This window comes from Phascolarctos cinereus, unplaced genomic scaffold, assembly GCF_003287225.1.
Source record: "Phascolarctos cinereus isolate Bilbo 61053 unplaced genomic scaffold, phaCin_HiC Scaffold_2;HRSCAF=192, whole genome shotgun sequence".
In the NCBI taxonomy this organism is placed as follows: Eukaryota; Metazoa; Chordata; class Mammalia; order Diprotodontia; family Phascolarctidae; genus Phascolarctos; species Phascolarctos cinereus.
In genome coordinates, this window is record NW_027555625.1 from 266,370,669 (window position 1) to 266,398,256 (window position 27,588).

Sequence of the window (27,588 nt, forward strand, 5' to 3'; positions counted from 1 at the left end):
GGGATATTTTTCTAAAGTATAGATTTTTTTTTAAATATTAAAGGTCCTTTCAAACTTTATTTTTTCTTTTAAATATTATTTTTTCCAATTTTATGTAAAATAATTTTTCACATTTTAATAAAATTTTGAGTTCCAAATTTTCTCCCTCTTCTTCCCTAAGACAGTTAGCAATTTAATATGGGTGATATATGTGCAATCTTATATAGCATATTTCCATATTAGTCATATTATGAAAGAAGAAACAGAACAAAAAGAAAAAAATACATAAAAAAGAAAGTGAAAATAGTATACTTTGATCTGCATTCAGAATCCATCAGTTCTTTCTCTGGATGTGGATAACATTTTTCATCATGAGTCTTTTGGAATTAAGCATAGAATTTTTAAAATATAACTTTGGAAGTATTTCTTTTTCTGGATAAAATTTATAATATAAAGATCAGTTTTACTTCAAGCTTCGTTTTAGAATATCTCTTAGCTCATGAGCCAAGATAACTTTATTGAAAACACATTGTTGATTTAGTACCAGCAATATTCAAGTTAGACTTAGTCTGAATGTAGATAGATATCTTCAAAAATAATAATTTTGAGTACCATAACTAACAGACATAGTTCTTTATATTGTATACCCTAAGTCTAAAGAGAAAATGAATGCTAATATGATAGCTAGGAAGAAATATGCAGATGAATTGATGTCAGTACAGCAGTGAATTTGGGGTATTCCCAGGAACTTCTACAATGTAATTTCTCTTGTTCTTTTATCTTTGAAGACTTTGTAAATGTAGTATGAATTTTTACCAGATTTATCAAACCTTTAAAGCTAGTATCAGGGAGGCCTAGAGGAGGAAGAGAAGCTTTATGCTGGAGGAGGGAATTTGTTACTTACTAAAAATGGAAAAGGGAGAAGGGGTGGGAATTATTCAGAGTTCTTAATTAATATGATAACTATGGTATTTGCTATAATAAAGAAATAAGAATAATTATAATTGATTATATAATTGTTTGATTGGGGTTTCCCCCCCTCTAAGTAGCTTATGTAGTTCTTCAGTCTTCTTAACAGGAATTTCATTAGCAAGCCTTTTCTTTTTAAATAGCATAAGGTTAGAGCTTTTACTTTTATTCCTATAAGAATGGGAATTGTTCAGGATTTACTTATGTTTGGATTTGACAGCCTTAGGCCTAGTCAATTTCAGTTAACGCTTTGATACAATACCTGATCAAGGAACAATTTGGACAAAAAACGTCTTTAACTTTGTGTTTAAAGAGTAAGCAAGAGAATTAATTTGGTCATTGAGTGATATTATCCTTACTATTTGCAATAATGTGTTAAGCATAACATTAGCAACAATTAGTGAGGAAATAATATGTCTTGCAAAGGGTTTTACTAAATAACTCCTTTTGAAAAACATAATTTAGCTTTAATTCTAAGAGTACTATCACCAATTCCAGACACTTATTTGAAACACCACTCAGATTAGTATTGGAGTGGTAAGTATTAGGGTGATTTTGAATTAATGGGAATTAAAAAAATTTTTTTTTTACCATCAAGATCTTATGGCAACGTCCAAAGAAATTATGTGTGACAAATTCCCATTGGAATATGTGTTATGAACAAGGCAGCTCTCAAATAAAATTTGGTAATGCTAATTTTAAATAGTTCACTAAGTACCTACCTAAAATCACAGAAAATATAGTAATACTTTTTGTACAGTACTAGTGTTGTGGAAATTATTATTTTAAGTTCTGCCCAAACAGAACAAACTCTAAACTGTCTCTTTGGTTTTTAACAGGATCAATTTGACAACTTAGAAAAACACACACAGTGGGGAATTGATATTCTAGAGAAATACATCAAATTTGTCAAGGAACGGACAGAGATTGAAATCAGCTATGCAAAACAACTTAGGTAAGTTGACATTGAGAAAGGTGATTGCTTTGATAACTGCAAAAAAACCTTAAAAATAAAAAAAAGTATAAATGGTGTATAATCATGTTTGTATTTATATAATCTTTGAATTATTTAGTTTTTCTTTAATTTAAACAGAATATATTGTTTTAATAACTATCCATTTTTGAAGACAAAATTTTAACTTTCTTAAGCTGTGAGAAAAATGAAAGCTGGGTTATTAATGTTGAAGATCAATTCCCTTATGTTTTCTTGTTGAACATTGGGGCAAATAATGTTTAGGCATTTGTTGTCTTTGGGATTTATCAAATACTTCGGTGATTTGTATAAAAGGATTTAAAGGATATTAGTGGGCCTGAACTCATTAAGCTTTAATGGTTTATGGGCATACATGATTTTTATTTATTTTGTTATAGAGCTTCATTGATATTTATGTTGTATAGGACCTATGTAAACTCTTATAGACTGATAAATTCCTGTTTTTATCCAGGTCAATTGTGTGACAAATAGCCTGAATCCATTGAGTCAAATACACTAAAATAATGCTTAATAAAATAGCTATTTTTTTAAGTAACACTGGATTTTATACAGTAATTGTACAAAAAGATAAAAATAGCATAATGCCATTATTTTGATACTGGATATTCTTATGTAAAAGATTAATAATCTTTCTAATTCCCATTCTGCTTTGTAGGGACCTTAGAAACTAGTATGATCTATTATTAAATAGTAATCATCTCTAAGACATTCCTGAAAAGTGATCATCCAGGTTCTTCTTGAAGACTTTCACTGAGGTAGAATCACTATCCCCCCAGGCAGCACATTTTACCTTTGTACCATCTGATTGTTAGGAAATTTTTCTTCATTGAATTTGCTTTTCTGAAGCTTTTTCTAGTTATGTACTCTAAGCAGAGTAATTTTAATTTATTTTCTGCAAAATAACCCTATTTCAAGACATTTATTATGTTCATGCTAAATCTTCTCTTTTCCAGATTAAACCTCATTATACACTATGTCAAGTTCCCTTACCATCCTAGGCATTCTTGACTATTGATAAATATTCATGAATTCATGTTAATGTGACTAACAGATCCAGTATTTAGAAGGTTACATAATTACTCCAGAAAAAATTTTTATTTTTATTTCATGTGCCCTACTTTAGATTTAGTTCAATTTACCATTCATCTCTTTTATTCCTATTAGGATGAATCGATTATTATGGTTACATAGTTCATAAGCTGTGCTAAATTTGGGGAGAATAAGCATAGATCCCAATTCCTTCAACACAATCTCTAATAATATATGTGAAATTTTAGGCATTAACCTGTGTTCATATGGAGCCATTAGTTTCTTTTAGAAAATAAACATCATATGCAGCTCAAAGTTGGCAAAAAATTTCATTTGGTTTCCTCCAATCTTTTGTCTCTCTTCTCCTTGTTTTCATTCATTAGTCAGTTAGACTAGGTAATGGACCTGGGGATCAGAATAAAGATTGAGATATTAACTGTTATGTTCTAAAAACTGTTTTAACTCTTTATTATTGATTTAAGATTTGATTTCATATTGATCAGTTGCACCTCTTATAAGAGAGGGCCAAAATTTGTAATATGATAACTTTGAAAAAATGCAGACATTATTGATAGAGAAATAATCTCCCAGGAAACACTTTACTGAAATCCATCTATTAACATGGTCCCTCATGGAGTACTTACATATTAATTACTTTTTGGGGCAAGTTGATGTAGTGGGACATAAGTAATCAAGTAAATCTCTTTAATCCAATTCCTAATCCTTTTCACATGTCTCCTAATCTTTTTTTATTCAACATTGTATAATTGTGGTGTACTGCTGCATCTTGGTTACTTTATAGTGATAAAGGATACAGAATAAAACTGATGAAGTCTGAACACATCAGAATTAATTAAGAAGAAAAGTATTGAAAATTTTTAGGTATGATTTTAAAATTAATGTTTAGGGTTTTGTTTTTCATTTGAGGAAAAGGTTTTTAAAGAATTACATTTTTTTCTTTATTTTGTCATGGGATGTTTGGGAGAGTCTAGACCTGTGATGTCATTCACATCAAGTGTTCTTTATGTTGCCTTTAATTTGACATAGTTCTGCATTTCACAACCATGTCTTCATTTAATAATCTTTATTAAAAGATAAGAGTAATAAATTCTTTTTCTAACCATTTCCTACTCTCAGGATTTACAAAGTATGTCTAGAATAAAGGGAATAGGAGTACTAATTACTTTTTTTTGAGAAATCTTTGAGTAGTTTTTATTGTGAACCATTTCTTTTTAGGGTGCAAGTTATTCATTAGTATTTATAAGAAATGTCCTGAGAATATTTGTTCATATTACCAATTTAATTTATTCATTAGAATTTGAGAAGAGGGGCAATTTCAAAATATTGCTTAAGGTATTTGGTTTTGTTTGGGAATTGAAGAACAGTGACTAGAATGTAGTCATCAGGTCTGTGCTTTAAAATTTCCAGTGGAGGGGCAGCTAGGTGGTACAGTGGATAGAGCATCGGCCCTGGATTCGGGAAGACCTGAGTTCAAATCCAGCCTCAGACACATAACACTTATTAGCTGTGTGACCCTGAGCAAGTCACTTAACACCATTGCCTAGCCAAAAAAAAAAAAAGAAAAACAATAAAATTTCCAATGGAAAAAAGGCTGCTTCTTGCTGAGACAGCCCTTTCTATATTTGAACCTCTGTATTAGGAAGTTATCAGCACATCCAACCGAATTTGCCTCTCTTCACCTTCCACTCATTGTTCCTAGGTTTTCCCTTTGGAACCAAATAGAACAAATCTAGACCTTCTTCCACATCATAATCTTTCAGCTACTTAAAGCCATAATTAACATATTCAATTTAAGTCAACAAGTCAACAAACATTTATTAGCTTCTACGTATCAGGCACTACACTAAGCACTGGAGTTACAAAAAACAGTTATTCTCAAGGAACTTATAGACTAATGTATGAGATAACAGGCAAACAACTATAAACAAGATATATACATGATAAATTGAAGATAATCCTGATTGAAAGGTACTAAGATTAAGGAGTACTGGGAAAGGCTTTTTTTAAAAAATTAATTTATTTTGAATTATCAACAATCACTTCCATAAGCTTTTGAGTTTTAAATTTCTCTCCCCCTCCCTCCCCACCTCCTTCCCCAAGACAGAGTGTAATCTGATGTAGGCTATACATATACATTCCTATTAAACATATTTTCACATTAATGTTGTTGTAAGAATTAGAGCCAAATAAGGAACAACCAGGAAGAGGAAACAAAGCACAACAGAAGAAAAAAAAATAGCAAATAGTATGCTTCGATCTGCATTCAAACTCCATAGTTTCGTCTTCTTTGTGGATAGCATTTTCCATCATGAGTTCTTTGGAGATGTCTTAGATCCTTGTATTGCTGAGAAGGGTTAAGTCTATCAATATTAGTCATCGTACAACATGGCTGTTATTGTGTACAATGTTCTCCTGGTTCTGCTCACTTCACTCAACATCAGACCATGCAAGTCTTTCCAGGTTTTTCTAAAGTCAGCCTGTTCATCATTTCTTATAGTACAATAGTATTCCATTACATTCATATACCACAACTTGTTCAGCCATTCCCCAATTGATGGGCATCCTCTCAATTTCCAGTTCTTTGCCACCAGAAAAAGAGCTGCTTATGAATATTTTTGTACATGTGGGTCCTTTTCCCATTTGTGTGATTTCTCTGGGATATACCCCTAGGAGTGCTATTGCTGGGTCAAAGGGTATACCCTTTGGGCATAGCTCCAAATTGCTCTCCAAAATGGTTGGATCATTTCACAACTCCACCAACAACGTATTAGTGTTCCAATTTTCCCACATCTTCTCCAACATTTATCATTGTCCTGTTTTGTCTTGTTGGCCAATCTGATAAGTGTGATGTGGTACCTCAGAGTTGTTTTGATTTGCATTTCTCTAACCAACAGTGAGTTAGAGCATTTTTTCATATGACTATAGATGGCTTTGATTTCTTCATCTGAGAACTGCCTGTTCACATCCTTTGACCGTTTATCAATTGGGAAATGGCTTGTGTTCTTATCAGTTTGACTTAATTCTCTATATATTTTAGAAATGAGGCCTTATCAGAGCGACTGGTTGTAAAAATTCTTTGAGAAAGGCTTCTTGCAGAAGGTAGAATTTAACTGAGACTTGAAAGCCAAGGCATCCAGGAGGCAAAGGTGAGGAAGGAGAGTTCCAAGAAAGGGGAAACAAACACTAAAATGTCCAGAGTCTGGAGATTGTGTCAGTGTGTGAGGAATGGCAAAAAGGCCAGTGTCACTGGACTATGAAGTATATAGGAATGAATAATATGTAAAAAGACTTCTGAAATGATAGGAAGGGGCAGGATTAAGAAAACCTTTAAAAGACAAACAGAATTTTATATTTGATCTTGGCAATAGAGAGCCACTGGAGATTATTGAGTGAGGATTGGGGATAAGTGACATGATCAGACCTGTGCTTTTAAGAAGATCACTTTGATAGCTGAATGGAGGATGGACTAGAATGAGGAGAGATTTGAGACAGGGAGATCAACTAGTAAGCTTTTGCAATAGAGTGAGGTATTGAGGACAGTGGCAATGCCAGTATTAGAGGAGAGAAGGAGCATATTCAAGAGATGTTAGAAAAGTAGAAATGACTAGACTTGGTGACTAATTAGATATGGTGGATAAGAGAGAGTGAGGAATTGAAAATGTCACCTAGATTGTAAGCTAGGGTGTCTCAAATATGATGGTACCTTCAACAGTAATAGTAAAGTTGGGAAGCAGGAAGAGTTTTGAGCAAAAGATAATGAGTTGAATTTCAGATATGTTGAAATGCCTCATGGATGTCTCATGACATCCAGTTTAAGATGTCTAATAAGCAGTTGGAGATTTGAGACTGGAGTTTAGGAGAGAGATTAGACCCAAACAAAGAGATTTGAGAACTGTTTGTAAAGAGATGATTATTGCGTCCATGGGAGCTGCTAAGATCACATTTAATAATATAAATGGAGAAGAGAAGAGGACCCAGGTCTGAGACTTGGAGGAGATCCATAGTAAGTCCTGGATGAAAATCCAGCAAAGAAAGGAAGAAAGAAGGGAGAGAGGAAAGTTCTGTTTGGCAACTTGGAATTGTTTCTTTCTGGCTGCTTGTAATGTTTTCTCCTTGACCTGGGAACTCTGGAATTTGGCTGTAATATTCCTAGGGATTTTCTTTGGGGATCTCTTTCAGGAGGTGATTGGCAGATACTTTTAATTTCTATTTTACCCTCTGCTTCTAGAATATCAGGACAGTTTTCCTTATAATTTCTTGAAAGATGTTGTCTAGGCTCTTTTTTTGATCATGGCTTTCAGGTAGTCTAATAATTTTAAAATTATTTCTCCTGGATCTATTTTCCAGGTCAGTTGTTTTTCCATGAGATGTTTCACATTGTCTTTTCTATTTTTTCATCTTTTTGGTTTTGTTTTACAATTTCTTGATTTCTCATAAAGTCACTAACTTCCATTTGCTCCATTCTAATTTTTAAGGAAGCATTTTCTTCAGTAAGCTTTTGGACTTCCTTTTCCAGGCATTCTTCTCTTCATTGGCTTTTTGGACCTCTTTTGCCATTTGGGTTAATCTGTTTTTTAAGGTGTTATTTTCTTCAGTTTTTTGGGGGGGAGGGGTCTCCTTTAGCAAGCTGTTAATTTGTTTTTCATGATTTTCTTGCATCACTCACATTTCTCTTCCCAGTTTTTCCACTACTTCTCTTACTTGCCTCTCTTCCATGGCCTGAGACTGATTCATTTTTTTCTTGGAGGCTTTGGATGTAGAAGCTTTGACTTTGTTGTCTTCTTCTGGTTGTGTATTTTGATCTTCTTTGTCCCCAAAGTAAGATTCTATGATTTAACTTTTTTTGTGCAGTTTGTTCATGATCCCAGCCAATTACTTGAGTTTTGAACTCTTTGTTAAGGTAGGGTTCTGCTTCCAGTGTCAAGAATGTACTGTCCCAAGCTTCAGGAGTTTTGTGCAGCTGTTTTCTAAGATACTTCTGGGTACCTGTAAATTTTCAGTTCTTCAAGGTGGTATGATCAAAGGTGAGGTGTTTACTCTTTTTCTGGCCTGTGCTCTGGTCTGTGAGAGACCACAAGCACTCTTTTCTGCCTTGGAATTGTGAGGAGGATTCTCTCTCCACCACCGTTACGAGCTCCACCATGCCAATGTTCCTCCTTCCCCCAGGACTGCCACCCAGAACTGTGACCCAGATCCAAGCATGGGCAAAGCAAGATAATCCTGCTTCAGCACCAGCAAAGAGATCCCTGCAATCTCCCTCTGATTACCCCCTCTGTCTGTGGGCCAAGGCCTCAGGACTAGGGCTTGACCAAGCTCCTCTCTCACCATGGTCCAACAGACGTTTCCTACTGACCTTCTAAGTTGTCTTTGGTGTTTGTGGATTGAGAAGTCTGGAAACAGTCACAGCTACCAGTGATTCAGTCCCCTGAGGCCTGATCTTTGCCTGCAAGGCCTACGCTGAATTGCACGCCTTTCTCAATCCAGCACAACAAACTTTTCTAACCAACCATCCAGGTTGTCTTAGGCTGGAACTTTGTTTCACTCTGTCTTTTTGTGGATTCTGCTGCTCTAGAATTTGTTTAGAGCCATTTTTTACAGGTGTTTGGAGGGGTTTGAGGGAGAGCTCAAGCAAGTCACTGCTTTTACCCCGCCATCTTAGTTCATACAATTCTTTACAGGCTTTACTGAAATCTGCCTGTTCATCATTTCTTATTGCACAATAGTATTCCATTACATTCATGTACTACAGCTTGTTCATCCATTCCCCAAGTGATGGACATCTCCTCAGTTTCCAATATTTTGCAACCATGAAAAGGGCTGCTGTACATATTTTTGTATATATAGGTCCTTTTCCCCTTTTTTATGATCTCTTTGGGATGTAGACCTGGTGGTGGTATCGCTGGATCAAAGGGTATGCACACTTTGGTTGCCCTTTGGGTATGGTTCCCAATTGTTCTCCCAAATAGTTATATCAGTGTATAACTTCACCAACAGTGCATTAGTTTCCTAGTTTTTTCACATCCTCTCCAACATTTATGATTTTCCTTTTTTATCATATTATCTGATCTGATAGGTGTGAGGTGGTACCTCAGAGTTGTTTTAATTTGAATTTTCTCTAATCAAAGGTGTTTTAGACCACTTCTTCATATGCCTGTAGATGGCTTTAATTTCTTTGTCTGAAAACTGTTTGTTCGTATACTTTGACCATTTACCATTTGGGGAATGACTTGTATTCTTATAAATTTGACTCACTTCTCCATATATTTGAGAAATGAGACCTGTATCAGAGACACGAGCTATAAAGATTCGTTTCCCAGCTTTCTGCTTTCCTTTTTATCTTGTTGTATTGGTTTTGTTTGTGTAAAATCTTTTTAATTTAATGTAATCAAAATTATCTATTTATATTTCATACCATTCTCTATCTCTTGTTTGGTTATGAATTCTTCCCTTCGCCATAGATCTGATAGGTAGACTATTCCTTGCTCTTCTGCTTTGCTTATGGTGTCACCCTTTATGTGTAAATCGTGTCTGTTTTTGCTTTCATTTTGTCTCAGATCATGATTGATATCCCTGCTTTTTTTTTTAACTTCATCTGAAGCATAATAGATTCTGCTCCAGCCTTTGCTCTGTGTGTCTCTCTCTGCTTGAAGTGTGTTTCTTATAAACATATTATAGAATTATGGTTTTTTATTCACTCTACTATCCACTTCTGTTTTATGGGTGAATTCATTTCATGCACATTCACAGTTGTGATTACTAACTCTGTATTTCCCTTCATCCTATTTTTCCTTCCTTTGTCTCGCCCTCTTTTCTCCCTTTCCCTCCTTAACATTGTTTTGTTTCTGTCTACCACCTACCCCAGTTTGCCCTCTCTTCTGTTAGTCCCCATACCCCTTTCCTAGCCCTTTATTTAATCTCCTCCCCTCCTACTGTCTTGTCAGGTAAGATAGATTTCCATACTCAGCTGATTGTTTGAGCCAGTGCTGATGAGAGTAAGGTTCAAGTGATGCTCATTGCCTACCCTCCCATCTTTCCTTCCACTATAATGGGTTTTTTGCACCTCTTCATAATTGAAATAATTTACCCCATTCTACCTCTTCCTTCCTTCTGCACTCAGTATACTTCTTTTTCTCATCCCTTAATTATTTTTTTATGTCATTCTGTCAATTGACCTTATAGGCATACCAGATTCTATGTATATTCCTTCTAGCTGTACTGTTTATGGTACAATTTTTAAGAATTACAAGTATCATCTTTTCATGTAGGGACGTAAAAAGTTCAGCTCCATTGAATCCATTATGTTTTCTTTTCCCTTTTCTCCTTTTTGAGCTTCTCTTGGGTCTTGATACTGGAGATCAGTTTTTTTGTTCAATTCTGGTTTTCTCTTTATGAAAGCTTGAAATCCTTCTATTTCATTGAATGAACATTTTTCCCCTTGAAGTGTTATGCTTAATTTCACTGGGTAGCTGATTCTTGGTTGTAATCCTTGTTCCTTTGCTTTCCAGACTATCCTGTTCCATGACCTCTAATTCTTTAATGTTGCAGCTGCTAGGTCTTGTGTAATCCTGATTATGGCTCCCTAATACTTGAACTTTTTCTTTCTGGCCACTTGCAGTATTTTTTCCTTGAATTGATAGTTCTGAAATTTGGCTATAATGTTCATTGGAGTTTTTATTTTGGGATCTCTTTTCTGAGATTATTGATGGATCTTTTAATGCCTGTTTTGCCCTCTGGTTCCAGGATATCAGGGCAGTTTTCCTTGGTAATTTCTTGAAAGATGTCCAGGTCCTCCGTTATGATTATGGCTTTCAGGTAGTCCAGTGATTCTGATATTGTCTCTCCTGGATCTGTTTTCCAGGTCAGTTGTTTTTCCAATGATATATTTTACATTTTCTTCTATTTTTTCATTCTTATTTATTTTCTTAAACATTTCCCTATTACATTTTTTTAATTTTGATTTATCAACAATCACTTCCATAAGCTTTTGAGTTTTAAATTTTTCTGCCCTTCCTTCCTCAGCTCCTTCCCCAAGATGGCACACAATCCGATATAGGCTATACATATACGTTCCTATTAAATATATTTTCACATTAGTGGTGTTGTAAGAATTACAATCAATAGGAGGAACCACCAGAAAGAGGAAACAAAACACAACAGAAGAAAAATAGCAAATAGTGTGCTTCGATCTGCATTCAGACTCCATAGTTCTTTCTGTGGATGTGGATAGCATTTTCCACCATGAGACTTTTGGAGATGTCTTAGATCCTTGTATTGCTGAGAAGAGCTAAGTCTGTCAAAGTTAGTCATCTCACAACATGGCTGTTATTGTGTACAATGTTCTCCTGGTTCTGCTCACTTCACTCAACATCATACCGTACAAGTCTTTCCAGGTTTTTCTGAAGTCAGCCTGTTCATCATTTCTTATAGCACAATAGTATTCCATTATATTCGTATACCACAGCTTGCTCAGCCATTCCCCAATTGATGGGCATCCTCTCAATTTCCAATTCTTTGCCACCACAAAAAGAGCTGCTATAAATATTTTTGTACATGTGGGTCCTTTTCCCATTTGTGTGATCTCTGGGTTATAGCCCTGGAAGTGCTATTGCTGGGTCAAAGGGTATACCCTTTGGGCATAGTTCCAAATTGCTCTCCAAAATGATTGGATCATTTCACAACTCCACCAACAATGTATTAGTGTTCCAGTTTTCCCACATCTTATCCAACATTTATCATTTTCCTGTTTTGTCATGTTGGCCAAGCTGATAGGTTGTTTTCTTTTTTCATAATTCTCTTGCATCACTCTCATTTCTTTTCCCAATTTTTCTTCTATCTCTTTTATATGATTTTTAAGCTCCATTTTTATTTCTTCCATGAGTTCTTTCTGGTCATGAGACCACTCCCTATTTGGGGGGGGGGCTTTGCCCATACTTGTTTTGATATTGTTATCTACTTCTGAGTTTGTGTCTTGATCTTCCCTGTCACCATAATAACTTTCAATGATCACATTCTTTTTTATTGTTTTTTTGCTCACCTTTTTGGCCTTTTTCCTTTTTTAAAAATTTGAACTCTGCTCCTGGTGCAGAAGGGGCAATGTCTCAGACTTCTTATGCCAGGGGCTGCAAGCCCTGGCTGTTTACCTGGTTTTCACTGATGTTGCCCTGAGGCGCACAGGGGACCCTCGTATTTGGTGTTGTGCTAAAGGGTGGGGTAGAGGTTAGCTGGCACTACTGGAGGCTATAGGTGTCTGGCAGCTTATGTAGTACTGAACTGGGCTCCTATTGCTGGTGTCTGGCATGTGCAGAAGCCAGAGGGGTGTTTCTGCATTCCCTAGGGCTACACTGAAGCATGTGGTGGTATGGTTGCTGGAGGTTGCCTGTTTACCCATTCCCTTGGCTGTGTTTGAGGCACATGGTGGGGTACTGGTATTGGCAAGGAGTTCCCACTGGTTTGCTGAGTGGTTCTGCTGTTCCAGGATTTGTTTTGGGACATTATTTTGTGGTTGGGGGTGAATATGGGAGAGTTACAGTGATTTACTACCTTACTCTGCCATCTTGGCTCCCGGAAGTTTCACTGACGCCAGATTTAAATTTAGTCTTCATAACTCCAGGCCCACTACCACTTTGCCATTTACCTGCCTCTGAGCCTGAGAAATTACAGTCAAACACATGGAAGGAGAACTAGGAAAGAGAAGTGGTACAGAAACCTAGAGACAAGAGATCATTAGGTAAAGTGGTGGTCAGCATTGTCAGAACTAAAAGAAGGCTAAAGATTGATAAAAGACCTTAGTTTTGGAAACTAAGAGATCATTGGTAATTTTGGAGAGAGAAGTTTCAGTTGAATGATGAGATCAGAAGCCTAAGAGCAGAGAGTGAAGAAAAGAGTGAACAGAAATAAAGTAGAAACAACAGTTGTAAATAGACTTCTCAACGTTAGCCATAAATGGGAGGAGATATAGAGTATGATAGTAAGGACAAAGAGTTTACATCTTTTTGTGAGTGGTGTAGGTATGAACATGTTTGTAGGCAATAGAGAACCAGCCGGTAGACATTGGGAGACTGAAAGTTAGTGAGAGAGCAGGAATGATAGAGGTGGCAATCTTCTGGAGAAGATTAGATAGAATAGAATTACTTGTGCATGTAGTGATATTTGCCTTGGCAAGAAATAGAGGTATCTCTTCATATGAGAATAGGGATGAACGAAAAGATAGTGGCAGAAGGCATCTAGGTGATGTGAGATGAGGAAAAGAGAAGAAAGAACTCTTGACAAATGACCTCAGTCTTTTCAGTAAGAAAAGGTAAGTTTCTCAGCTGAGGGGATAGGGGATTTGATAGCCATGAAAGATTTGAAGAAGGGTAAAAAGATTGGAAGAGCTACTATGGTAAGGGGGATAGTGAATTACTTAGGGAGTTGTAAAAGGATTTCCTTGCCATAGTGAGGGTCCAGTTTGTGATGTGACATAAATTTGTAGTGGATCCAGTCAATACAGTTTTGGGATTTTTCCCAGCTTCATTCAGTTTATGTGTGAGTATGAGTGAAGTCCTTAGTGGATGGTGGAAATGATCCAAGGCTGAGGCTTGGAAGGGCCGGATTAGCGATATGAGAAGACTATAAGGTATTCAATGGAATATGACAGAATAGAGTTGAACTGGTTCAGCAAGAGGTCAAGATGGGGAAGAGAGGAGAGTGTAGCCAATGCAGGGTTAATGGCCTGGGAAAGAACTGAGAGGTTGAGGGATTAGAGGTCGAGTAGATGAGCAAGTACAGAGTTCAAGGCAGAGGGAGAGGTAGAATGACAACAAATTGCGATTAGATAGAGGAATTTCAGATTTCATGAGCATGGAAGTGGAGCACTTGTGAATGATGGCTAGATGTCTGTATGTAGCTGAGATGGGGTGGAATAGATCATGTGAAGTAAGTAAGTTGAGGAATTAGGAGACTTGCCTATTTGAGGAAGTATCAATATATATGTTGAAGTCCCTTGGTGTGAAGTCAGGAGTTGGGGAGGAAAAACTATGACGTGGGCATTGAAGTCACTGAGGAACAAAGGAGAATGTTCTGGAAGTTGATAGATAACAACTCCTAGAATTTTGATTGAGTGATAAATATGGATTTAATGAACCTTAGAGGAGGAGAGGTAATTGAACAAATGGTGGTAATACAGCCTGGAAATCCCAACAGGGAATGAGAAGTATTCCAATTCCTCTACCATAACCAGTGAGTTGGGGGTGGAAATATGAGAGAAAGACGAATCAGTGCTGACAAGAACACATTTCCCTGGCCGGAGAATGTGTGTCATCAGAAGAGAGCTAGGTCTCAATCTGTTCAAGAAGGTGAAGGGAATGAGAAAGGAAAAGATTTTGAGTTGGAAGCTAGTTTGTTACTTATGGAGTTGGAATTCCAGAGAGCACAGAAGAAGGGATGTGTAGCTTTAGAGTGGACATCAGTGGAGTTGATTTGAGGGAGATAGAAGTAAGATATGGTCCATGGTCGATAGAGAATGGAGTTTGAACAATGGCAGCCAAAAATTCAAAATCACTGAGTTAAGGAGGGCACAATGGGGTAGGTTCATTAATCACTGAGAAATGAATTCCAAAAAGTTATCATTGTTCGTAGGTGTTCAGCCAGAGGGAAGATTTGTTCCCCCCACCCCCTCCCAAATCAGTCATCACATAGCATAATTCCAAAGCCCTTTACCATTCTGGTTGTCCCAGTGTGGATGTTCTGGTTTATCAGTGTATTATTTAGAATTGAACATAGTGCTTAGTATGTAGTCTGACCAGAGGAGGGTGAAGTATAACTATTGCTTTCTTTTTTTCTAGAGATCCTAGTGCTTGTAGTCTAAGATCCCATTAGTTTTTTTAGGTGCCATGTTAGACTTCTTGACTCTTACTAGTCTTATAAAATCCGTGAACATTTCCCCACATTGAACTGTTATCTAGATGCATATCCCTATCTTATACTTGTGAACTTGATCAGTTCTTATTCCATTTAAATATATTTATGGGGGGGTGTGTGTGTGTGTATGTGTGTGTGTGTGTGTGTGTGTAGGTTATACATACATATGAAATCCATATGGTTACCATGAGAGATATTAGTAAATACTTTCCTGAAATGCTGCAGGCATCCTATGTCTGTTGTTATTTTCTTCTATTGCGTTTCTACCCTATCATGAAAGATAATAAGGTTAGTGTTGCATAATCATTACTTGATAAAACTGTGACTCCATGTGGTGCCATAGGGCTCCACATGAGCTGGTATCAGGGAAGCTCTTTCACCTCCTTAACATCATCACCCTTGCCCAGCCTACCTGAGGGTGGAGTGGACCACAGGGTCCACTAGACCTTTCTCATGGCGTCCTTAACCTCTTCCAGTTGGATGGTGACCCTTCGACCCCATCCCTTGGGAGGGAGCCCAGAGCTCTGGTTGCATTCCTTCCTTCAGGCACAGTTTTCCCTTCTCAATGGCCATGGACCAGTGCCTGCATCACCAGTACCCATTGGGGTATGACACATATCTGCTCATATTGCTTGGATGAGGAGGAACCCATACCAAAACTTATGTTAAGATAAAGGCCCATCATACTCTACCATCTGTCTTGCTAGTATATCTTCAGGTCCACTGGGTCTTAACCATTCCCTTTGCTCTAGACTCCTGTTCATTGCCATATGACCTGCCAGTGCACCCTACAGCGTCTTGTTCAACCTTGGACCTTGTTCACCATGCCGCTGTACCCTAAGGACCAGTAGGCCTGCCCATCTGCTTTAATGTTTTGTCTTCCATAACTAGAATGTGAACTCCTTGGGAATAGAGATTGTTGTTTTTACCTCATCAACATTTCTCCTCATCTGTTTTCATTGATATTTGTAAATACAGCACTGAATTTCTTAGATTTAGAAAATCCTGAGTAATGCCTTAATTCTTTACCTCACTTGTTAGGGATTAATCTGAACTGTTTACCCATTTTAATAATAGATAGGAATTAAACCAATAGCTAGATGTTTTTGCTTTCTTTTTTTTTTTCACTTCTATGCGTGTCTTTTCCCACCTTCTTAGTCTTTTATGTCCTGAAATATATCTTTTTAAAATTTTTTGTATGTGCCCAGTAACTAATCCAAGACATTGTGCACAGTAAATATACCGGTTTAGTTGCTCAATTCACCTTCAAATGGGAAAACCAAAATCTATTTATTCTCTGAATTGTTAGTATTATGACAAGAATTTTCTCTCCCTAGGCTAAATAAATTTTTATTTTTTTTAATTTTAGGAATCTTTCAAAGAAATATCAACCCAAAAAGAATTCAAAGGAAGAGGAAGAATACAAGTATGTTTATTATCAGTTTATGTACATAACATTGATGATGATTATCCTTTAGGAGGGAGAGCAAATAGGTACCTGCAAGATCAATTTAATTTTGCCTTAATTTAAAGGATTGAAAAAGAGAATATAACTGTTTATATCATAAACCTACCACCAGAAAAAAGCAAACAGCAAAACAGAGGAAATTTTTTTTCAGTTAGTCATTTAACAAATTGTTTTGGGTCCTATTAGAGCCCCAAAAGAGGGTAAAAAGGGAATCATTCACTTCACGTTTTCCAGATTGTATATATTAATACAATTAGGAATAAACTTTATACATAACCTAGCATTTTCTAAAGAATGGAGGTTATTCATGTTTGTAATATTAGTGTTCTTAATATAATACCTACACTCATCAATTGGAAAATGTCCCTATAAGTCATGTGGTATTGAGAGAAACATTATTTATGGTGACTTTTATAAAATGTCACCAATTCCTACCCCAGAAGTTACTTTACTTGAGTTAAATAAGAAGTGACAAAATTACCTTTACTATGACAAAATCATCAATTAAGTAGAATACTTCAGTTCTACTTAAGTCAGTATGACTTCTAAGGCAGTTTTTTTTTAAACTTGTAATTAAATTATGAGTCATTTTGGTGAAAATGTTTAATGATTTGTCTATATCCCTTTTGGGAAACTCTTGCAAATTAGCTTGTTTTAATTAATATTTCTTGTGGCAAGCGATACTGAGTGATGGGAGAGATCTGTGGCTTTGTATAAGTTAATGCAGTAATACAAATTTCTGTTTCTATTGTATTTGACAGGTATACATCATGTAAAGCTTTCATTTCCACTTTGAATGAGATGAATGATTATGCAGGGCAACATGAAGTTATTTCGGAGAACATGACCTCACATATTACTGTGGAGTTAACTCGATATGTACAGGAACTAAAGCAGGAAAGGAAATCGGTAACGAACCATTTCTTTCTAAGTGATAAAAGTATGTAATGAATTAATGGGATTCTAGAACTGGGTAACACCTAAACTAGAGGTATTTGCCAATGTCAAAATAATGGGTAAAGAATATGAAAAAATAGGTCCAAATTATAAGGAAAAACATAAAAGCTAGTCTTTGCCTTCAAGTATTTGGTGAGATAAGAAATGTATGTAAAAGGATGGTAATAATCATCATAACATAACACAGGGTTGCCCTTGGAACTGGTTAGTTCTGGGTTCGAGACCTAACTCTGAGATATATTAGCTCTGTGATCCTGGCCAAGTCACTTATTCTTCATTACAATGTTGAAGACTTTCTATAAATTGTAATTGAGTTGCTGATCTGCATCAGTGAAATGAGTTTTCGTAATTCAGCTTTATTATCTTTATGACAGATCTAGACAAAAATAAATAAATCTGCATTAATGTGTTAAATGGACTAAATTTTCTGTAGAAGTTAAAGTGAAATGAAGATGATTGAGGAGAGATTTTAAATGATCTCTATCACTTGTTGATATTTTACATTTTATCCTTTTCTATTTTGTGCCATCCAATAATATCTTAGTTTTTACTCCTCCCAAGCTTTACCTTTCTTTTCTCAAGCCTTCTACTGATTCTAGAATAGGTAAAAATTAACAGTATTTCTCCTTTCAGTGAATCTGCCTTGGGGCATGGTCAATAGAAAAAACATCATATTTAAAAGAAGAAACCACATATTTGTAGAAATGTTCACTTTTTAAAATTAGTTAAAGATATAATTATCTATTATTATTAGCTTAGACAATTTTCCTCTTTTGTAATCTTACTATAGAAGCTGAACTCTATTTAGTGCATGATTTTGGGTGTATTTAGTAAAGGGTGCTGACAAGCCAGACTTGAGGTTAGCAAATGATTACAATGAATTCTTTGTTAATGTATTTAAAGTAGAAATGTTTGTTTGTCAGAGCACCAGTGCAGACAGCAGTAACTTCTGAGTTATGGTCTTAGTCCAAGTTACTTTAGTGTGGAAAACTAACTGTAAAACAGCATGATAAGGTTCAAAATAATGCACAAATACTTAATACCTGTGATAGGAGCAGATTAAAAAGTCCAAACACTTGAGTTAGACTGGCTCTGTGCTTCCTGTTCTTTTCTTGGCCTTGCAAAGTGTTATACCTTCCTCCTGTTTATCCAGTAGATTAAACTTGGTGAGAATACAGTTGTTAGAATTTCAGTCAGCTTCCTAAATAGAGCTTTGTACATTTAATAAGTAGTTAAGTTCTGTTTCTGGCAACAGTAATAAGATAGAAAAACAAGAGAAACCTTAAACTGAAATGCAAAGATGGTATGAGAAAACACTAGTCAAAAGATTTGGGTTCTTGTCCAAGGCTCTGCTTTTTACTAACCATATTACTTTGGTCATGTCACTCAACTTCTGGAGCCTCTGGTTCTTTAATGGCTGTGATGATAATTTGTTACTTATCTTACAGAATTGTGAGGTTCATGAAGGGTGTTGTATATAAAGTCTTTTTGAACCTTAAAACGCTATGCTAATGTAAGCTGTTATTGTAAGTTTTGCATATTCTAGTTGAAGAGTTTTATTTCTTTGTTCTTTGCCTTCTTGGTCTGTGGTGGCTAAGATTATGTGTCATATCTTCAGCCTTATTCAGTATTAATTAATTATTCAGTATCATTTAGCACCACATAGGTGGAAGGGAACTTAGTGGTCATCTAATCCAGCTGTCTCATTTTACAGATGAGAAAACCAAAACCTAGAAAGATGAAGTGATTTGCCCAATGTTAAACAAGTAGTGAGTGACAAAGTTGGGATTTAAACTAGGACCCTTTTTTTATGTTGCATTCTCCAAATGAACTGCTGTTTTACTGCCATCTAATATGTTCCCAGATGTTCAGTCATTCATATAGCCATTCATTTTTAGTTTTCAAATATGGTTAATTTAAATGATTAAAATTTTTGTATAATGTAATTTACTTGAATTCTTTGAGTGAATGATTTCATTAATGTTGGTACTCCTTTTACCCATGCAAATTGTGAAATTCTTGTTCATAACCTCTCATATGTCCTTCATAGAGAATCTACCCATGAAACATGTAATAAATAATATATAGTAGTCCGTAATGTTCCTTTTATTTCTGTGAGAATTATGAGTAAATTACGATTCTGTGAGAATTACTAGCTCTGAAATAATATTCTTCCTTTGTAGGAATATTAAATAATTGTAGACCATAGCACATTCCATGAAAATTCCATGATTATGGTCAAGTAAAATATAACTACCATATTTATATACAAATTGTACTTTTTCCAAGGCAGTAGAGCTAACACTTTGGTTTGCTTAAAAATTTAGTCTGAAGGCCAAAACCAGGTTAATTATCACTTTCTTGGTCATTTCTTAGTTGGAAATTATTTTTAAACAATCAGTTTCAGGTACTTTGTCATCCTGAGGAAACTTTTCTCATTCTGTGGTTATTCAAAACAAATTCATTTAGTCTTCTATAATCTGATAAAATTTTGACTCACTACAGTGAGTCACGATAAGAATCATTTCTCCTTAAGTTTTCAGTAGGGAGTGATTATTGATACTTGATATATTTGTTTGATTAATGTAAATGAATGAATGATATAATGTAATCAAGAGGTTGTGTGTTATAGTGGGTAAAGAGTCAACTTTGGAGTAAGGAAAACTTAGGTTTGATGTTGCTTCTGGCCCAAACTAGCTATGTGACCACAGGCCAGTCACTTAATCTGTCATTACCCAAGGCAGCTAAAATAGAGATCCTTCAAAGAGGATCTATCTGCTCAAAACTGGCAAGGCTTTCCTCATGGGTATCAGTGCAATACTCAGGCTTTCCATCTGTTATTTCTCATTATTTCTGCATGATTGGTCTGCCTTCCTTTCCAGGTAACTTCATGATGTCTTTTATACCATTTGGAGTGTATAGGCAATCCTTGGTAATTTAGCCTATTTATGCCCGCTTGTCTTTCTTCATTGCTATCCATTGCCAATCAAGAAATGAGTATAGAAATCCATATAGGAATTTCTAGGTGGATAAAGAAGGTATATTTTCCAGATTATGGCATTCAAATGAATGGATATCCCATACATTGGTCCACCTGTACCTATGTCTTGAACATGTACAACAAATGGACAGTGGGCTTCCTCCAACCTTGAATAGCAGTAAGGAGAGAACACTAGATGGCATTTGAGAAATTGCATAGCACTTTCATTGATTCCAAATGTTTCCTGCCATTAAAGCCGGTCTTTTAAACACCCTATGTGGCTTTGAGGTATAAAATACTATAATCTCAGAAGACTAAAAATTTGAAATTACCCAAAGGGCAATGGAAAGACACATAGGTATAAGTAGGCAAATGTATATTATCAGGGAGATATTGAGGACAAAAGAGCACCAGACCTGGAGTTAGGAAGACCGGAATTCACATTCAACTTCAAATACTTATTAACTGTGTGACCCTGGACAGGTCACTTAACCTCTGTTTACATCAGTTTCCTCATCTGTAAAATGAGGATAATATTAGCACCTTCTTGCACACTGTGTGGCACATAGCAAACACTGCATGAATGTTAGCGATTATTATGAGGAGTGGTCTGTTTTTGAGCTTATAATAGGAAGTGTGATTTTAAACCTGATATAGTTTCTCAGTGACCATTTTGAATGTTCTCTGGGAAATAAGTATTATTAAAGCTATGTAGAGAGATGATGAACTCATGGTGCTGGATGGCCAATGTGAGATGTGTTGGGGGTTTTTTGTTGTTATTTTTTTGCTTTGCCGTGCACATTTATTTCAAGAAGATTTATTTTTCTTTTTGGAGGGAGTAAGGTGAGGGAGAAAATAGATTTTTGTTATTTAAAAAACAACTATGTAGCCACACCAACCTGGTAATGTATCTTTGAAATTACCTTTTCATATGGAGAGTTATTTGTTTAAAAGTCTACTTGGGACAGCTGTACCACTTTATTTTTTTTCATGTTAACATCTTCAACTTGCTAATGTGGACTAAAATTCTTTAAACTGAAGGAATAATATGATTAATTGTTTTATATCCTTTAGAAAAGAGCAGAAAAGGCTAAAAGTAGTGTTATTTTCAGAGAATTGTTTATTTGGTGTGATAACTTAGTCTCATAATACAGTCTCTTTTCCAAACATAAGCATCTTGATTATTGGCAACTGTAGACATTTAAGATGTAGGAAAAATTTAAAATAGGTGTACTAATACCTTAAGAAAAATATAATAGTGATATATACTATATTTATGGTTATTTGTCCAATTAATGTTAAATTTTAGTAAGTTTTGAATTTCCCAATATTTTTGCACGTTTTAGTGTTATCCAATGCAAGCTGCTTTCCCCTCTCCAAATTTTTTCACACACAATTTTTCATAGTTAAATATCAATTCAGTTCAACAAACATTTTAAAAATACATTTATTAATATGTAAAGCTCTGTGCTAGGTGCTGAGGTAAGATAAAAAGTTTAGATGAGATAATTCTTGTCCTCATGAAACTTCAAGTGTAGTAAAAGAATTAGTGAAGGTGTCATATTCACACAATTATAATGTAGAAGACATAAATGTATTAGGTACAAAATAGTATGCGCTATGAGATCTAAGGGAAAAAATTGTTGATACAGGGAAATTTAGGGATGGCTTCTTCTAGGCAGTAGAATTTAAGTTAAGCTTTCAGTAGAAGCCCAGGAACTGAAGAAAGGAATAGAGAATATTCTAAGAAGAAGCAACATCATGAACAAAGGTATGGAGGAAGAAAATTACAGGGCATATTTATAAGTTAGAAAATAGTAGAGAGCTGGAAAGATAACTAATATGGAAGGCCTTGAATGCCTTTTCTTGGTTTATAACATTTGAATTTCACTTTGTAAGCACCAAACAGAAAGACATTGAAGATTTTATGTCAAAAAGGACAGTTTGGAATTTACAAAATTACTGCCTACCATTTTTGGAAGAAATGTTTCCAAATCCAATGGAATAATATTAAGAATAATTCCATTTCATCTGGAAATTTTCAAAGATGCCAAAATAGTTGATTCACTGAGAAAGCTATTGGCAAAGCAAAAAGTAGTATGCCGTGTGTTTTATTTGGTTTCCTCCCTTTTTATATATTCAAGGGGTAGGAAGAGGGAAGGAAAATGAGGATAGGAAGAATGAGATTCCATTTGACTTCAGAAATTCATCATTGTTTATCAGTGAGCAAGCAATTTAAAATTATTTGTGCTTCTGTTTCTCCAACTATAAAGTTGAATACTTTCTTCTGTAGTACTCTAAATGGTTGAATTAACATGATTATATCTGCAGACTCATTGTTCTCTTTGTAATAAAAAATAACTAGACTAAGTGGATTATTTTGAAAAATATGATTAATTCTGACATAAAAATCCTAATTAGGCCTGGAAAAGACTTGAGAAATATATGCCCTAATTTTACAGAAGAGGAAATAGAGGCCCATAGAAGTTAATAATTGACTTACAGAAACATTATCATACCAGTAGTAAGTAGGAGAGCCATCATTTGAGCCTAAATCATTTAACTCAAAAATAAATGTTACCACTATACCATGTTTCTTCTCATTGTGATATATTCTAAATATGACAGGAGTATTAGTTGAGAGATGAGAAGATTATTTGACAGATAAGTCCAAAAGCAGACTCTGGTGTTAAAACAGATGAATTTAAAAAGCAGGTTCTTAAGGGAGCCTTCATTAATCATGTTATCCAAAAAAGGTACTCAAGTCCATTCTTGCATTTTAATTACCAGTCATCATGAAATACTAATAGAGCTAGAAGCAGTAATATGTGATTTCAATTTTATCATATAACTTCTTAAAGCATTTGGTACTTTTTTTTTAGGGGGACAAAACACTGAACTTTTCTTTGCATTGAATAGAATCAGTGATCAATAATTTTTGGCAACTAAAATTCAGAATAGATTTTGACAGATTGTTAATCTTTCTTCAGTCCTTAGTTCGAAATACAAAATTATCAATAAATAATTTGTTGTTAGGAATGATCTTTTAATCTGTTGAGATCTTTAGTGTAGTGCCCCAGGGATTTGTGTTTGGTCCTGTGCTATTTAACATTTTTATCAATGATTTAGCTACCAGCATAGAGGCATTCTTAACAAATTTTCAGAAAACACCAGAGCTGAGAGGGATCACTAGCATATTGGATCTACATCCATAGCTATAAATATAGCTACAACATCCATAAATACTTTGTTAGTCTAACATACAGTGCATTAATTAAGCATTAAGTGCCCATTTTGTGCCAAGTATTGTGTTAATCACTGGGGATACAAATAAAAAAAAGAAGTCCTTGTCCTTAAGGAACTTATAGTTTGATGGGGGAAGACAATACAGAAAAGGAAGGTAAAAGGCAGGGGTTGGGAGGGGTGCGATTTGTGGCAGAGTGGTGGTGTCAGAGGGTACCCAGGAAGGGGCATGGTCATGATGGTGAAGTCAAAGCCAAGCTGGTGGCAAATAAAGGAAATTGCTGGGATTTTGAGCCCTGAGGAATTTTTACTCTGCCTTTTAGTCCTCTAATCATAGCAGAAGAAGCAACTGAGGGAACTGATGAGATATGAGTGACAAAGCTAAGACAGTCTGCTATGATAATGGGTTTCCTAGTGATGACCTTATCATCACTAAGGGAAAGTGGAAGGCATAATGATGATGAAGATCTACAGTAGTGATGTCAAATAAAAATGGAAACCATTTTACTGTACGTAAGGATCCTTGGAGGTGCATAGTATCTTAGAAAACCATATATTAATAGTATCTGTTTTATTGTATTTTTGTTTATTTTGTTAAATACTCCCTAATTATGTTTTAATCTGGTTTTGACCTGTGAGCCACATGATCAACACCTCTGATGTTGAATTGACTCCAGGAAGATTACTTCTTTAAAATATAAAATCTTACATTTAGTTTTGAAAAATCAACTTTACAAGTAGATGTTGGGGGATGCACAATTAGATAGTTTATCTGAAAAAGATATGAGAGGGTTTTAGGAAACTTCAACCAGTGTGATATGGCAGCCAAAACAAATACATTCTTGGGCTACATGAGAGATAGAACTTGCATAAATAGGGAGGTGATGGCTCTTATCAGACCACATCTAGGAGTTTCGTGCTCAGAGCTAGGTGTCACATTTTTAGAAGAGCATTAATAAGCTAGAAAGTTTTGTTAGGAAGGTGGAAAGCATGTGGCAGGGCTTGGATTGCATACAGTGAGGAAGTTGGAGGAACTTGGAATGATGGTTAACCTGGAAAAGATGTGGCTTTGAGGGATTGGGAGTGTGTCATATAAACAGTGTTTATTTATCTTTAAGGGCTGTTATGTGGAAGAGGCATCAGCTTTGTCCTGTTTGGTCCCAGACAGCAAAACCAGGAATGCTAAATGGAAATTAGAAAAAGGCATATTTTGATTTAATGTCAGGAAAATCTTTAATATTTAAGTATTATACATAAGTGAAATGAGCTTCCTCAGGAGGCCCCATCATTGGATGTCTTTTAACAGAGGTCAGATCACACCTTGTCTGATAAATTGTAATGGTGATTCCTTTTTAGGTATAGGTTAGACTAGATGACTACTCCCTGTACATTGGAAGCTCCCTCCCAATTACAAAATTCTATGATTACGTGACATTATTTATGAAACCTTTGGATGACATGAAGCTGGAAGAGATAGCTAAGCATATATTGGATGATACCTTTAGGACCCAAAAAAGAATCTCAGTCATCTGAATCCAATAAGGTGAAATGTAATAAAGATGAGTAAGTACGAGGTCCTACACTTGTGAAGTTGATTCAAATATAGAATGAGGGATGCATGCATAGATTTTATTGGGCTGCAAGGTCAGTGTAAGTTAGCCAGTGTTAGCCAAGGTCAGTGTGAGACAGCACCCAAAGCACTATTGTAGTCTTAAGCTCTGTTAAGAGAATTATAGTTTATGATTTCTACACAAGGTGAGAGATAATCTCATTGCCCTGTTCCTTGATCAAATTGTATCTATTAGATTCATTTTGGAATATTACATTTTAGAAAGAATTTGGCAGTTAAGTACAAAGAAGGGCAAGCATAATGGTGAGAGTTCGTGAAACTATGCCAAATGAAAATTGGATGCTCCTTCAGAGAGACAGAATTAAGCTTGATGTAAGGGAAAACTTCTTGACAAACAGACCTACCCAAAAATATATCGGATTGAAATTGTGGGTTTTCCATCACCAGAAGTCTTCAAAGGGGGTTTAATGACTGTTTTTCTGGCATGCTGTAGAATAATTCATGTTAGTGACCTCTGAACTCACTTCCATTGCTGAAATTTTAAAAGTTCTTTGTTAGATTCTGGATTGCATCAATTATGTCATTATGTCATTTGATAAGGCTTGTAATTTTCCAATTCAGTTAGTTTTAGTTTTTAATTTCATTGTAAAGTCCTTCCATCTTCCTAATTACCAACAAGGCTTCTGATTAGGTTGTAATGTTGTATTGTAAATTATACCGATCCATGCCCAATAAATTAGGACTTGGCCTTGTGTCAAATTTTATATTACTTCTCATTTTTTTAATTAAAAAATCTTAATCTGAAGTCTGAGTCCATCACTCATATATCAGGAGGTTGGCAGCGTTTTTCTTCATGAGTCCTCTGGAAATTGTGTTTGTTCATTATGTTTATCAGAGTTGCCAAATCTTTCAAATTTGTTTGTGGTTGCAATATTGTTGTTATTGTATAAATTATTCTCCTGGTTCTTCTCATCTCACTTTGCCGCAGTTCACTTCCCAGGATTCTCTGGAACCACTCTTTTCATCATTTCCTGAAACATAGCAATATTATATAATATTCATATACTGCAACTTGTTCAGCCATCCCTCATTTGATGGACACTACTTCAGTTTCCAATTCTTTGATACCATAAAAGGAAATGCAATTATTTTTCTTTTTTTCCTTAAAATAATATTTTTTCCCAATTTAAGTTTTAATTGTCAAGTTCTATCCTTCCTCCCTCCCTGAGATTGTCATTAATATGATATAAATTATACATTTGCAATCATGTAAAACATACTTTCATATCAGTCATTTTGTGGAAGAAAACTTGAACCAAGAAAAAAAGAAAAAAATGTGATGCTTCGGTCTGTATTCAGACACTATCAGTTCTTTCTGTGGAGGTGGAATAGCATTTTTCATCTTGAATTGTCTTAGACCATTGTATTGCTGAGAATAACTAAGTCATTCTAGCTAAGTGACAATTTTCATTGTACAATAAATATTGCTTGTTACTGTGCATAATATCCACCTTGTTTTGCTCACTTCATTATGTATCAATTCATGTAAATCTTTCCAGGTTTTTCTGAAATCAGCTTCCTAGTCATTTCTTACACCACAATAATACTCCATTACAATCATACCACAACTTGTTCAGCCATTCCCCTGATTAATGAGCATCCCCTCAATTTCCATTTCCTTAACCACCACAAAAAGAGGTGCTATAACTAATAAATATTTTTGTACAAATAGTTTCTTCTCCCGCCCCTTTTTTAAAGAATCTCTTTGGGATACAGACCTAGTAATGGTATTGCTGGATCAAAGGATATGCACAGTTTTATAGCTCTTTGGATATAGTTCCAGATTGCTTTCCAGAATGGTTGGATCAGTTCACAACTCTACCAACAGTGCATTGGTGTCCAGTTTTCCCACATCCCTTCCAGCATTTATCATTCTTTTCCTGTAATATTGGCCAATCTGATTGGTGTGAAATGGTACCCCAGAGTTGTTTTAATTTGCATTTCTCTACTGAGTATTCATTTAGAACATTTTTTTCATGTGATAATAGCTTTGATTTCTTTTGTCTGAAAACTGCCTGTTTGCATTCTTTGAACATTTACCAATTAGGGAGTGACTTGTTTTCTTATGAATTTGACTCAGTTGTGTATGTAGTTGAGAAATGAGGCCTTTATCAGAGATGACTTGCTTTTAAAAATTTTCCCGAGTTTTCTGCTTTCCTTTTAATTTTGGTTGCATTGGGTTTTGTGTGTGCTTGTGTGTGTGCATGCACGTGCGTAAAACTTTTAAAATTTAATATAATCGAAATTATTTATTTTACATTTTGTAATGCTCTTTATCTCTTGTTTAGTCCTAAATTCTTCACCTATCCGTAGATCTGGATAGTTGCTGGATCTTGGAACTGATCCAGCCATTTTGGAGAGCAATTTGGAACTGTACCCAACAGTCTATAAAATTGTGCATATCCTTTGATCCACAGATC

At 35.3% G+C, this 27,588-nt stretch overlaps 1 protein-coding gene across 13 annotated transcripts in view; it reads left to right on the top strand.

Annotated features, from left to right (window-relative positions):
* Positions 1 to 27,588, top strand: part of FNBP1 (formin binding protein 1) — a 173,767-nt gene that overhangs the window by 68,128 nt on the left and 78,051 nt on the right. For all 13 annotated transcript variants that reach the window (XM_078149997.1, XM_078150001.1, XM_078149998.1 and 10 more), the window contains 3 exons: positions 1,788 to 1,903; positions 16,260 to 16,316; positions 17,120 to 17,267. In XM_078149997.1, coding sequence (XP_078006123.1) covers positions 1,788 to 1,903; positions 16,260 to 16,316; positions 17,120 to 17,267 — 321 coding nt within the window. The remainder of the gene's footprint in view (positions 1 to 1,787; positions 1,904 to 16,259; positions 16,317 to 17,119; positions 17,268 to 27,588) is intronic.